This window comes from Echeneis naucrates, chromosome 16 (genome assembly GCF_900963305.1).
Source record: "Echeneis naucrates chromosome 16, fEcheNa1.1, whole genome shotgun sequence".
NCBI classification, from domain to species: Eukaryota; Metazoa; Chordata; class Actinopteri; order Carangiformes; family Echeneidae; genus Echeneis; species Echeneis naucrates.
In genome coordinates, this window is record NC_042526.1 from 13757411 (window position 1) to 13771156 (window position 13746).

At 40.1% G+C, this 13746-nt stretch overlaps 1 protein-coding gene across 2 annotated transcripts; it reads left to right on the forward strand.

The window, feature by feature from the left end:
• The first annotated feature begins 545 nt into the window (after positions 1-545).
• Positions 546-10233, forward strand: ca12 (carbonic anhydrase XII). 2 transcript variants are annotated; one of them, XM_029522239.1, is made up of 9 exons: positions 546-784; positions 1138-1158; positions 3907-4086; positions 5042-5184; positions 7176-7271; positions 7350-7413; positions 7725-7882; positions 8059-8189; positions 8820-10233. In XM_029522239.1, the coding sequence occupies exons 1-9, from the start codon at positions 730-732 to the stop codon at positions 9457-9459; spliced, it is 1488 nt and encodes a 495-aa protein (XP_029378099.1). In that variant the 5' UTR covers positions 546-729; the 3' UTR covers positions 9460-10233. The 2 variants fall into 2 exon arrangements, with proteins under 2 accessions (XP_029378099.1, XP_029378097.1); XM_029522237.1 differs by having other exon boundaries at positions 549-784; positions 8059-8185; positions 8816-10233.
• Positions 10234-13746: the final 3513 nt, after the last annotated feature.

Consider the following 13746-nt stretch of genomic DNA (forward strand, 5'->3'; position numbering starts at 1 on the left):
GATTACAGGCGTAGCACTGGTCTCTTCTGAAAGGTAACATTTAGTGCCTTGCACAAGTGACTAAAGAGGATAAGAGACAATGACACAAGTTTTTCAAAGTGACTTTGAAAAGTACTTTGAAGCCATGGCCACAATTCAGAGCTTATTCTGTATCCACAGCTGTGGCAGTTTTGATATCCAGATGCAGATTTATAGCAGTGCTCCATGGCAGAGACAGCTCATTAAAAAAACAATCCCCAGCGACTTCAATGCATCAGTAGCGAACACAAACAGGAAGGAAAGGACAACATTTAGTATCATGTATATTTTTGCAAAGTGCGCACCAATTTCTTAAAGAAAAAAGCTTAAAGAAAAAGTATGTCGGACAGGTGGTCGTGGAGCACACCTTGCGACTATCCGGGCGACCTGTCCGTCTCCTGACGTCACACGGCTGGAAGGCGTGACGCCCCCCTCCTCCTCCTTCATCTGGGTTCAAGGCCGAACCACCAAATGAGCGACTCCGCTCGGCTGCGGTCGCCTCCGTTGAGCTGTCACTCTCCGGTGGCCAGCTGACTCCGGAGGCTGGTTTTGATGTTGCTCTGACGTCAGCGCCAGCTACAATGAAGCTGACGACATGCGTATAAAAGCCGGTTTGAAGGCTCCAGCGCTCCGGCGCTCCTGCTCCTGCTCCTGCTCCTGCCCCGGGTCCCCAAACAGGCTGCCGCTCCAAAGTGGACTGAGGGCACCAAGATGCTCCTCCCCAGCTTCACATCCATCGTTTTCCTGCAGCTGGCTTTCTGCTCTGGTAAGATCTTTCAGGGACGCATGGAGTCTCCTGGTGAAAACTTCCCATGCATGTTTACGTTTGTGTTGATCAGACAGAAGAAGCGGAGCTCTTGGTCGATGCATTCCAGAGCTGTTTGGAACTCACGGCAGGTGTCTCCATCCACCTGCTCATGCTCTGAGCAAAGGCAAATTTGACAGGTCCTTTGAATGTCTGCTCCAGATATATTGTTTCCAATTCATTAATATTAGTTCATGTATAGAAAGGTCGAATAATTCCATTGCATCCTGCTGCATCTGCTTACTTGCATGTCTAATCATTATAGTAGATTTTATTCAATCATAGTCATTGGCTCTTTTTTTGTTCTGTTTCAGCTGCCAATTGGACATACACGGGTAAGTTAGACCTTTTTTACTCTCAGAAATTAGAAATAGAAATTTTGTAGCTAATAGTAATATATCTCCACCCAGTTTCCACCGAGCAGACTTGGATTGCATTGGTGCAGTGGCAATCCATCCTTAAACCAACAGATACTAATTAAGTGTTCAAATTCAACTTAATTCAACTCTCTGCGAGGCAATAACTGAGTCAGAGAGGATGATGTTGAGCTCCCGCAGGGATCCTTTGGGCTAACAATAGTAACTAGTCAAACAAACATAACAACACAATCAAATGCAGCGCTTTCTGATCAAGAGGGAAAGAAACTTCTGTGGCCTCTGTGTGCTGGCCCCCGACCCCCACCTGTCACTAATAATAAAGTAATTATAGACTCTGCAGTCACAACATTTCATAGCTCTTTCCTCACGCCTTAAGGACTCTCTCTTACATGAACTGTGCTTAGAGCACCGTATTATTGCGACTTAAGTGTTTGTTACTTTCAGGGACTGAAGATTAAAACCAAAGAAGTAGGCAGGTGCAGCACATAAAAATAATACTTTTTCTCAGGACAAAACAAAGACTTTTCTTTGTGGATTATAAAAAGAAAGTGTTATTTTCTCTGCACAGTAATTTGTGGTGAAATAATTATAGTTAGAAGAGACTATACTTGCTTAATTCAGTCATCTGAGTAAAGCTGATCCGCTAAGGTTTTATTGTAGCAGTGATCTGGCATTAATGAGAGCAAACAGCTCTTTGAAGACACACAGTTACTTTATGTCCTGCCTTGGAAAGTTGAACGCAAATTTATGTGAAAGCCCATTTTATCTGTGTCAGTCCATGAGATATTTTATTAAAGATTACTCTATAAAGCCATAAACATGTGAATGAAAAAATTCTCGATTTCACCCAAATCATTTTCTATATATGTACTGTATTTAGGGCAGCACGGCGGCATGGTGGTTAGTGGTGTTGCCCCACAACAACAAGGTACAGTAGAAGGTTTGTTTGCAGGAGCATGTGGAGTTTGCATGCTCTCTCAGTGCCTGCATGGGTTTCCTCCCACCGTCCAAAGACATGCTGTTTAAGTTAACTGGTGGCTCTAAATTGTCCGTAGGACTGAGTGTGAGTGTGAATGGTTGTTGGTCTCGATCTGACTCTGTGTGACTCTGATGGACTGGCACCTGTCCACTGTGTACACCCACCCTCACCCTTTATGAGCTGGGATTGGCTCCAGCACCTCAAGTGCACCCACAAGTGAATGAATGAATGATCACACAGAAATCTTAGAAATCTTAGGTGTAATGAGAGTCACTTTGATGTGAATGTGAATAAAACGTGATTCGCAGTGAGTGGTCTGGGGGGCTTGCTGCACTTTCTGTTGACATGGCACCAGCTGAGTCATGTGATAACATCTCCACCTCAACACTTCACCCTCTGGCAAAGGACAAACAGTGAGCCTTAATGTGGGAGTACAGAAAAAATGATGCTGACGACTGTTGTTCTGCTAACCTGCTGCTCCACTGATGTTATCGTCAGTGCTTTATTTTACAGAAACCCTTGCATAAAAATTCTTATTTAACATTCCCTTTGCATAAAAAAGGCCCCACATTTAAGAAATTACCCAGTCATGTATGTTTTAGTGAGGACTGCCAAGGGTCCACCAAAGGCCTCTGAAGGCCATTATTAAAGGGAAGGCTGGGTCTAATTAAAACCTTCTTTCTTATTATAGGGAGTGTTTGCCTCGATTGAACTATGACTTTTGCTTCAGACAATATTCAGCGATTTCACAGCTTCACTTGTCTTGTACACTCAAGCCTCTGGGAATTGGCAGTCAAGTTGGGGCAGACTTCATGCTACGTCATTCATATTTTACCACAGTTTTAGCTGGCAAACGGTGAATGCTGGGTTTTAGGACAAATTCTGGACGGATAATGAATTTGTTGTAAATATGCTGAATGGATGAGATCAATAGTATATTCAAGGCCTTCCATGGTGTTTTATACTCCACCATATTCAACTATTCTACAATTTCAGCTTTGTGGGGTCCATTCATTGCGCGCTATTTCCCTCATTTTATATTGATTACCCTATTTGAAAAGCCCAGCATGGAAAATGGCTGCATATCAGTCAACACATTGAAGATAACCATCAGAAATGAAGGGCTTCTTCATTTCCCTGCCACTCAGTTTAGCCTCACCACTTTTCTTCTCTATTCAGTCATTTCAGAGCTCTTGAGCCTCATCGCCTTTTCACTGAGAAACACCCTCATTCCGCTGTAGTCACTGTGTAAACTGCATGACTTGATTTGCAAATGTGGTCATTTTCACTGTCCTGTGCCTTATAGAAGCCTCTCATTTGGAGTGAGGCAGTTTTGTCTCTGGCTCTCGCTGCAAACAACTGCATGGTTCTCACTCATTGCTTTACAAAGGGCCAAGAGCAGAGCCATGGGGCTCTCGCATGCTGCCTGCTACACAGATAATAATACTTCACCTATTCGCCTCGTTTTGAGGCTTGTGCATTTGTTCATTTGCTGTTTAGAACAGAATATTTGAACCTTTGAGAGAACATGCAGTGGGTCCTAGAGCTGTGGGATGTGAAACATACTTCCTTGGATGACTTATACCACATGTGATTCTAAAGTTCCATGGTTTACTAAATTTGTAAAAATGACCTAAAATTACCAAATTACCTTTGGGCTACAGTACAGTAGCAGTCATGTCTTAAAGTGTTTCACTGGTTGATGATTTACATCAATACTGTTGTAGGGCCAGATGGAGAGCAACACTGGTCCAAGAGTTATCCATATTGTGGTGGAATTTTCCAGTCACCAATAGACATCAAGCCAGAGCTGCTGCGGTTTGACCCAAGTTTGCGTCCTATTGAAGTTCAGAACTACAACCTGTCGCCCAATGAACAGCTCACTCTTGGAAATAATGGACATTCTGGTGAGTGTTTATCATCAGTGTTATTGACAAAAGATGTTATGCTTGAACTATATTGATGACCTTGATCTCTTTTCATCTTAGGTAACAAAACTGTAAATCATACTAAATCATAATTTTTACCAGCCCAAAGTTTTGTCTGGCCTAGAATCCGACCAATTTCTTTGAATAAAAATGATGAACTAGTCAATGTATTCATTAGGGATGGCCCCACATAAACGTGGAGGAGTCTGTTCTTGCCGTAGAAAACTAATTTCTGGGTCAAACTGAAGAAAATGATAGGAGGATCTTCTTTCTACATCTGCCACAGCAATTTTATATAATCACTCTCTTATTATCTTAACTGTCCTTTTACCCAAAGAAAGAGCACCATGTTTAGTCTGGGAAAGTATGAGCAGGGATTAGTCATCTGCACAGCAACTACAGGGTCTGATATATCCCAACAAAAGAACAAAAAAAGCTTCACTGTGATGCTTCATGGCTGTATATTAAATTGCTAAATACAGCAATTAACTTGGATAACATGACCCTGCATATAAAAAACACATTATTCATGGTCATATATTAAGCAGGTGAGTTCAGTGTCTGCCGCAGTACAACTAAACGTGGACATAACGTCTGCCTTGTTTCACTGAGAAATACAATTGCTATAATATCTATGTAGGCAAACTGCTTACGTTTGCAAGCCAGATGGGGCCCAAGGCGACAAACCGAGTGACATCATCAATGTGACGTATGTAAGAAATAAGCTGACAAAGGTTTACCCTTGGAAACATTTGCAATGCACTGACAAACGTGTGCGGCAGCCTGCGTCACTCCACCATGCTGTAACGAAAGCAGGGCTCCATCGACACAGCGCACTATATTGGTTTCCATCCTTGAATGAAGGAAAAGATACGTTTTCTTGATCCCCTCATGACAACTAAAATTGCGCTTGGTTTTCACTTATGATCCACAGTGCAAATCTCCCTGCCCTCAACGATGTACATTTCCAGTCTGCCTAATCGTTACACTGCAGCTCAGCTTCATTTCCACTGGGGCTCCGCCAGCAGACCTGCTGGCTCTGAGCACTTGGTGAACAGCAAGCAGTCTGCAGCAGAGGTAAACAAAGCATGCAGCCCTTCTCTCCTTGGTTTCTCTTCTTTATAAATCTACACGGCTTAACCTCAGAGACAAAATTTGCACACCTGTATTTGGCCTGTAAATATTTTCCGTGTAAAACTATTTATTTAATGACATGCATTGTCAATGAACACACTACTCAACAAAACTTGGAGCAATTAAAACGCCTTCACAACATTAAAATGATGCTTGATCTCACAACGTGGTGCATTGTTTCACTAATCTATAATGTTTATAACACATTTTGTCCAAGCACCTTTTTTGATAATAACATAGCTCAGTCCGTTCATTTAAGTAGGTCTCTCACTCATTTGCTGTGTCAGACAACAACAACTCTGACTTTTGACAAATGATTGAATACTTCATGACTTCAACGTGTGACATTTGACTGGCGGAGAAATCAGAGCCAGTGACGCACCTCAAGACATGCAGACGCTGCCTAAGCTTAAGGAACTCTTAAAAACTCTACGTCTGCATGTTGTTGTTCCAGTTTCATATCTACCTCTTAGGCTATGTCAGAGAATGCTTATTGTACAGAAAATGCAAATATAGAAGATCACTTTAATTAAATAGAATTTGATGTTTTAAGCAATTAAAATTTTGCCCACTGAGAATCTGAAGTGTTAATCTCAACATTGTTTTTTTTTTTTTTTTTTTTTTACACATTATTTTCTAAAAAAAATTTCATGTCACTGAGTTGCACATATTAAAAAGACATCAAGAAAGTTCAGTTAACCTCAGCATGTATAGTTTACTAGTGTGTCTTATTTTTGAAGGGTTTAAAGGGATTAGAGTTCCAGACTATTATATGCTTTGGTTTTCAGCTACCTCTGGAAGGGAGTGGTTGTCTGTGCTGTTTAATGTTTTGAGTCCTATAAACAGTTTTCACACACCAGCTTGCCGTCTGTTTTCTCTCTGGTGTTGTAAGCAAATCAGATGATTGGACTGAGACATCCAAACAACATTCACAACCTCTTTTGTAATGTCTTTTTATATAATTTGGTATCATCTGAATTACAGTGCATAGAGACAGTAATCATTACGGCTTGTGTACTTTCATAAGGCCGTCCAGCTCAGCTGAGCCAAATGTAAGGTGCTGCAGTCTGACCTGAGCTTCAGAGTAGACATGTCGAGAGAAATGCATCTTTTCAAGTCTTTCCAGACTACATAACCACAGCTACTTGATGATATGTTGTGATTGAGGGATGGAATGATGGGAAATTGAACTGTTCCCAAAAATAGTGCAAATGTCTGCCTTTATCCCCAAGACACAATAAAGACTGTAAATACTATTTTGGTGTATTGGACTGGAATGATCAACATCCCTCTGTGTGGCAAAGAATACACAATACTGTCACCAAAACAGCAGACAGTCAGGTATTTATGTATGTCATGTACTGCACCACCCATTGAAATCTTGTTTGTTTTTGCCATAAACTGAATGCTGCAGGCTATTTCCAATCAAATGAACACTGAAGGTGCAATGAAAAGAAATAGGAATTTGTGACAATACTTAGTGTATATAAATATATCCACGTACCCGCCCCCCATCCCTAAATCTTCACAGCATGAGGTTCGAATAAAGAAAAGTCCTACAGATAAAACACGGAAGAATCCATGCTTACCTGTTCATAGATTAATTTATATCTGTATCTTTATATCTTTATATCTGTGTTTCTTTAGTTGCACATCTCAACATGAATAACCAGTGGTTTTCACTTTCTATTGTTAGTATTTAACTACATATTGGTTGCGTCACACTATACCTTCTACAGAGAAATGAGTGATACAGTATCATACGGCTCATACTATATGGGCATTATTAAATAAGATGCACCCTGACATCCATATAACCGTCCTACTAATAATAAAGATGCAAATTACATACAAAAAGAAGAATGTTTTAATTAATTCTGTGATACTTTTTTTTGTTCCACAGGGTTTTGACTTACTTCTGTTTTTCTTCACAGATGCATATTGTACACTTCAATTCTGACAGATACCCCAATATAGCCTCGGCTGTAGACAAATCTGATGGCCTAGCGGTGCTTGGTGTCCTGATTGATGTGAGATGTTGCAGATTCTGTTGCAGTGACCTATGAGTATTTGTGGGGCAGAACCATCTAACTATGTTTTCTGTCCAGATTGGAGAGTTTAACCCAGCGTTTGACCAGTTTCTAAGATTCATCAATGGGGTCAAATACAGAGGTGAAAGCCCGAATAACTACGAGGCACCATCAGTCATGAGCATCAGTTTTTCACAATAGAGGCTTTTATCACCAGTATTCAGCCTTAATTATGTAAAATTGTAGAAAGCTTATAAGAAGGGCTAATGTAGGTTCTCAACACAAACACAAAGAGCTTCCATTCCTCTCTCTCTCTCTAGCGTCAAAATCTTTATATACCTCTTATACTCTTAATACACTCTCTTCATTCATGATGCTATTATTGGATTTTATTCTGACGTAAATTGCTGTTGAAAAGTCACAAAATACTTCTGCTATTTATTTATCATGTAGATCAAAAAGTGCAGGTGCCCGCTTTCAACATCAGAGCACTGATGCCTGCACGTTTGGATGAGTATTTTCGCTATGATGGATCACTGACAACTCCTCCGTGTTATCCAAGTGTACTGTGGACACTGTTCAGGAACCCTGTGACAATATCTCGGAAACAGGTACTTCATCAATTAGAGTGTTTCTCTATGCAGATTAGATATTAGAATAGCGGCCACGAGGATGTACTGCTAAATAGATTATTCAGACAGTTTATATATACATAGGCATTCCCTCACATGTAAACTTCACTGATGTGGAAAAATCTCTGTGTTTTTGTTTTGTTTTGTCCACACAGTTTCTGGCCCTGGCAACATCGCTCTACTCCTCCCATGCCCAGGAGTCAACCCCTGTGCCACTGAATAGCAACTTCAGGAAACCTCAGCCCACTGACAGCCGGGTTGTCCTGGTATCATTTAAAGAGGGTAAGTATTGCCTTCGAAATGGGATTGCTTTATTGTTGGAGCATGAATGCAAAGGTTGCATAAATGGCTTAGCAACTGCACCGCTTTAAAATGGCTTAAAAGGCAGATGTGGATGATGTGCGGAAACAGGGCTGTCTTCTGGGCTTTGGCTTGTTTGGTGTTACGTGCTTTGGTTTTAACTTGAATGTTGATGGCATTGTCATGCATCCTCAGCATTGAATGACTTTGATGACCTTGTTAGAAACTAGGCCATCATTTAAAATGCAATAAATTAAATGTCCCTCTGACAAACTGAGAATGGCTGCAGCCCTTAAATTTGTCTTTGAAGGCTTACTCTCATGTGGTTGCCTGGTTAAACACGCTGTGTGGTGTTTAGATTCATTTTGTGCAGTACTAATGTGCATGCTGCCTTCATTCCAAGCTTCCCTCTCAGAGCTTTACTTTTGTAATGGCACATTCGTTTGCACATGGCAGAGTGAAATCCTCTGTTATCTTTCTGGAGCAGCATCTTGCAGGCGATGGCTTGCGCTTTTGGTTTATGGCATGCTGGATGTTAAGGCCCAACGCCATTCGAATATTCCACAAGCTTGGATGTTTAACAACTTGTGATGGGCTCTGTGTCTGGTGCAGGCAGAGGACTGCAAGGTACTCTGTCACTCACATCTCCGCTCTCAAGGAAGCGAGTCATTCAGCAGCTGCTTGTTGGCGACCTAGCAGACCTGGCTGATGAAGGGCTCTATCAGCTTCTTCCAAGTGGGTCAGAGAAACTCCATGCTGGAAAGAAGAAAGACTTCAAGGACCAAGAGAGTGAGACTCTGTCCAAGTGGAAACAAAAAACACTGAAACCACCCTCATGGAAGAAGGGCCAAAGCACTCAGTCAGTGGGAAAGTTAGGGTTGGCTGAAGACACGCTCTCCTATGTCTCTCTGGAGCAAAGGGTTTCCAATCAGCTCAAACAGCCACATGCTGAGAACCAGCTGGGTCAAGCTCTCAGAAATGTAGTTTTCCCCAAGCTCAACCTCAAGAGCTACCTGGATTGTAAATCAGATTTGGCCCTGCCCACAATCAGACACATTCTCAGTGGACGGCCAACAGACGAGGTGCTCGAGTTGGATCGCTTGCTCACAAAAGCCTTGATGAACCAAAAGAAAACAATCAAGCAAAGTGTGCCAATGACAAACTCTGGTGGCTTCTCCCCTGCTACTCTTCCCAGAAAACCACACAACCAGGGTTATCCACATCCTTGGCTTCTGCCAATGGAGTGGGAAGATTAGAGAAATTCCTGACATTGTTGAGACAGGCATTATGTCACTTTCTGTTGCAGACATCAGTTGTGTGTCTTACAATGAAAGACTTGTTTTCAAGCCATGCCCTTGATTACTTTGACCTATGTTTCTTGCAGAGGTATTTAATATTTAAATTATTCTTTCCAATTTGTGCACATAATACTAAGGTCGATCAGAAAAAGACTCTAGTATGAATTTATTTACTTTAGTTCTTATTTTTGCAAACTATGCTAAATATGCAGCATAAGTTGCTTTGGATAAAGCTGAATGAGTAAACGTTTATGAAAGTAAATCTGTGCTCAGTACTGTAAGGAGATTCCAAAACATAAAGCCAAACTGAATATGTATATTTTTGTCGAGGAAATTGGCAAATATTAACAATGGTTTCTTTTTCATAATGGCTTGTAGGTGTGTTGCCAAAACCTTTCTATGTCATACAATGCTTAAACTTAAACTTTACTGAGGCACTCACTCTGTGCTGTATGCATCAAGCTACATGTAGGACACTAAGTGCCTGGCAAGGAACATGTAAAATGTTATACTGTATGCCAAGTTCAGCTTTGTTGAAGGATAACTTGTAATTTTTCCCTTGCACAATATAGAGATGCAGCTAAACCAAAAGAATCCGCAAGGGCTTAAGCGCTTTATGTAATATCCCGATCTTTGACAGTTTATACATTTGTTCAAATTACCATTTACAATAAGTAAGGAAACAGCTACCTTGTACCTTAAACAGCAAACTATTTTCAATAAAAGCATTTTACCTAAAGCATGTATGGTAGATTTCTTTCCTACTGCATTTTCACCCTTTGTATTTAAAGAAATGTCCTCTTTAGCGTCACAGAGCGCTGCAGATTTCCCCCACATAAACACACCGAGGCATATTCATGAAGACTCACTGTGATATTTTACTCCTGTAGAGCTATATTCTCTATATATAATCCAGTATACAACGATTGTAACATTCCTAGCTTGGCATTTTTGAACAATAGCAGAACTCAGTATTTCAATGTTGAAAAAACCGAGCAGCGTTTAAACTACCTGTGTACATCCATGTACCAGGGGTGTGCTGTGACTCTCATAAACGCCATCCATTCCAGGATCCTGGCAACATGTATGAGTTTTGAGAAAAAGCTGAAATTATTTAGCATTTGAGTAATGGCATTTGGTAATGAAAATCTTCATGCAAGGGGCCCATTTTCAAATACAATATTTTATCTCATAAGTATTGCATGATGACGTGGATTCAGATTTTTTTTTTTTTTTTCATAAAGAATTAAAGGAGCTATTTCTATATTTTGCATTTTTGTTACATGACCCCTGTTAGCAAAACCTTCCTTTATCCTTGTACAAGTGTGTGATCTCTACAATACAAGAACTACTACGCCCTGTGCTGCTAAATGCACAGACACATCACTGTCATGTACGTACACAAATTGAGATGTAATACTGATGGCTCCATTTTAGTTTGGGAACTCGGGTTGTGGGCAGCACGGCAGCATAGTGGTTAATGCCGTTGCCCCCCAAAAAAGAACGCCGCCATTCCGTTCCCGGCCTGAGGCATTTCTGTGCAGAGTTTGCATGTTCTCCCTGTGCTTCCGTGGGTTTCCTCCCACCGTCCAAAGCCATCATGTTTTGGTTAGCTGGTGACTCTAAACTGTCCGTAGGTCTGTGTGTGAGCGGTTGTTGGTCTCTTTCTGTCTCTGTACATTGGCTCTGTGATGGACTGCTGACCGGTCCGCGGTGACCCCGCTCTCGCCCAATGTGAGCTGGGACTGGCTCCAGCATCCCCCACGAATTGGATAAGTGGTAGAAGAGGAATGAATGAATGAATAAACCCTGGTGTTGTGTTCTAGTCTGGACAGACAGAATGTTGTACACATAAGTTCTCTCTTTTAATGCCAGAATTACCTTTTTGTGCTCCTTCTTTCCTTTGTTCTCCCTCTTTGCTGTAAGTTATGAGCTGCCTCCTGCTTATAATAGCATGTGAATGGTCTATCAGTCTACCGTATCAGTATGGACAGAGACTTACCTACTGAGGTAAAATGGTCAGCTGGACACACATTAATTTAATTTATTTAATGAATCCATTGTGTGTGTGTGTGTAGCATTTTCACCAGCTTTGTGTGTTGTATTTGTTCGTGTGCGATCGAAAACATGACTTGACACACATTTTTACTGATACGTTAAATGGTAAGGTGAACATCAAACAGCACAATAACAAGATTACATTCCGGTAAAACCTTTCTGCAGCAACTAAATCATTGCATGAACATGGGTGAGTCTAAATTGTGAGCTCCAGCCATGAAAAGTTGATGTAACTGATATACTTGTTTTCTGTAACCCTCATGAAAGCCCTCAAATGTTATTTCTTTCCTCAGATCATGCCATATTTAGGATGGCCTTCATTTTCACCATCTTTTCTCTGTTTTTCTTTGCTACTTAGCCGATCCATCTTGGATGAACATTGGTATGTCACTTTACTGTGGATAATTATTATATTTACACTTTTTATCATATTTCTTCTTCATCTTATCGCACACTTAGGTATTTGGGTATCCTCCCTGCATGTAAATTATGCCTTCTTAAGGAATGGGGTTTTGATAAAAAAGCACTGTCTTGCTTAAAGCTACATTTTCTCTGTCTGATTTTGATTCAGTTATTTAATTAATGGCAAAATCATGACCTTAAATTTAAAACCGAACTACCACACTAAAATAGTTTAGCTAATGATCCAGTGATATTTTATAACAAATATAATTTTTTCCCTTTAAGCTGTACATTAACAATTATTGTTTCTATTGTTGTTGTTGTTGTTTTTTTTTTAAATGGCTGTATGAAGACAAATCCACGTGCCAAACGAACACAGTCCAGTCATCCAGTCATAATCTCTTCTTCTTCTGTTGCCTTCATGCTCCGCAGGTCTACTGGTTACCATTCTGGTGGGCTCTGCAGTGGGACTTATTCTCATTGTCTGTTTGATTTGCTATCTGTTAAGGGAAAAAACGGAAGAAAGGTGAGTGAATGAAAATTTCAGCAACACAACCAAATTTTGTCATTTTAAAATCATGTTCGAAAAGCCTTTTAATACAGCTTTTTCTCCAGTTCAGCCAGTCTCAACAGGCCAACTTGATTTCCATCATTAAGACTTGACATAAAAGCTTATTGAAGTTTTTTTAAATGGCTCATGCCTGATATACTGTACAATTTGTCTAAATATCCAAAAATTGAAGTTGAAAGAGCTGAACTATTTTAGTGAATAAATTTGTTTTTAGTTGACTGAATTTAGAGTGTACTATCCAAATATATAATTTTGACGATTGAAGAAGATATTTAACAAGAAAGTGCCGCCTTAATGGACCCATTCATTTATAAAGGGGGTGATGGAGTTTATAAGGTCTGTGTCCTCATTAGTTGAGATTTTTAAGAATGCAGACTCAAATGTGCCCATTTTCTATAATTGTGGTTCTCTGTAAAACTAAGTGGTACCCTGGAGAATATTTTCTTCTGTTTGTGTTGCTGTGTAATTAGAGATTTTTATGGTACATAGTTAAGAAAACATTTGGGAATTAACTGGAGAAAGCTTTTGAAGAAAGTGTAACAGTTAAAGTGACTCATATTAACACTTGTGCAGCTTGTATTTCTCAATAGGCTTTTAGGAAGTTTTTCTTTTATTAAAAGTGTAGCAGCAAACAAATAATTGGAAATGGTTCTTTCAGAACTTTTTAAAAGCCAAGCAAACAAGATGAGACATGCACATTTTTTCAGGATATATAGGGGAGGAACTTAATCCGTAAGGGAACATTTAATGATAGTGCTGTGTCAGGAGGAAACACTTGTAAAGAGAAGAGAATTAGAAAATGTGCTATGTCCATTTCATGGCTGGTTAACTTCTGAGATGAAACAAAAAAGAGAAAGAGAAGAAAACAAATTCAAAGTCAACGTTCCCGCCATTAATACAGATCTGTGTTATGATAATAATTGGGATCAATCAGATGTCTGTTAATAAAATACCTCCTCTTTCAAAAATGGATTCACTTTGCATATTATATTACATTTTGATTCAATGAACCTTCTCTTGATAATTGCCACTTTTAATGCCCATAAAAATTTTTGTATTAGCTCAAACATATACTTTGGGTTTTTATAATACTGTAGCCTGGTAATAAAGTAGATCCGGCTGTGTTGACAAAGCATGAGGAACATCTGCAGAATGTGTTCCCCCGGGACAACGGCAGCATAGAAAGACTCTTGTGTCAGCATTTCTTCCTTTTT

Coding starts and splice junctions, on each gene's coding strand:
- ca12 (XM_029522239.1), top strand. CDS start 730: ATGCTCCTCCCCAGCTTCACATCCATCGTTTTCCTGCAGCTGGCTTTC. Junction 5,185..7,175: donor GCAAGCAGTCTGCAGCAGAG/GTAAACAAAGCA, acceptor TTTTCTTCACAG/ATGCATATTGTACACTTCAA. Junction 7,272..7,349: donor TGCTTGGTGTCCTGATTGAT/GTGAGATGTTGC, acceptor TTTTCTGTCCAG/ATTGGAGAGTTTAACCCAGC.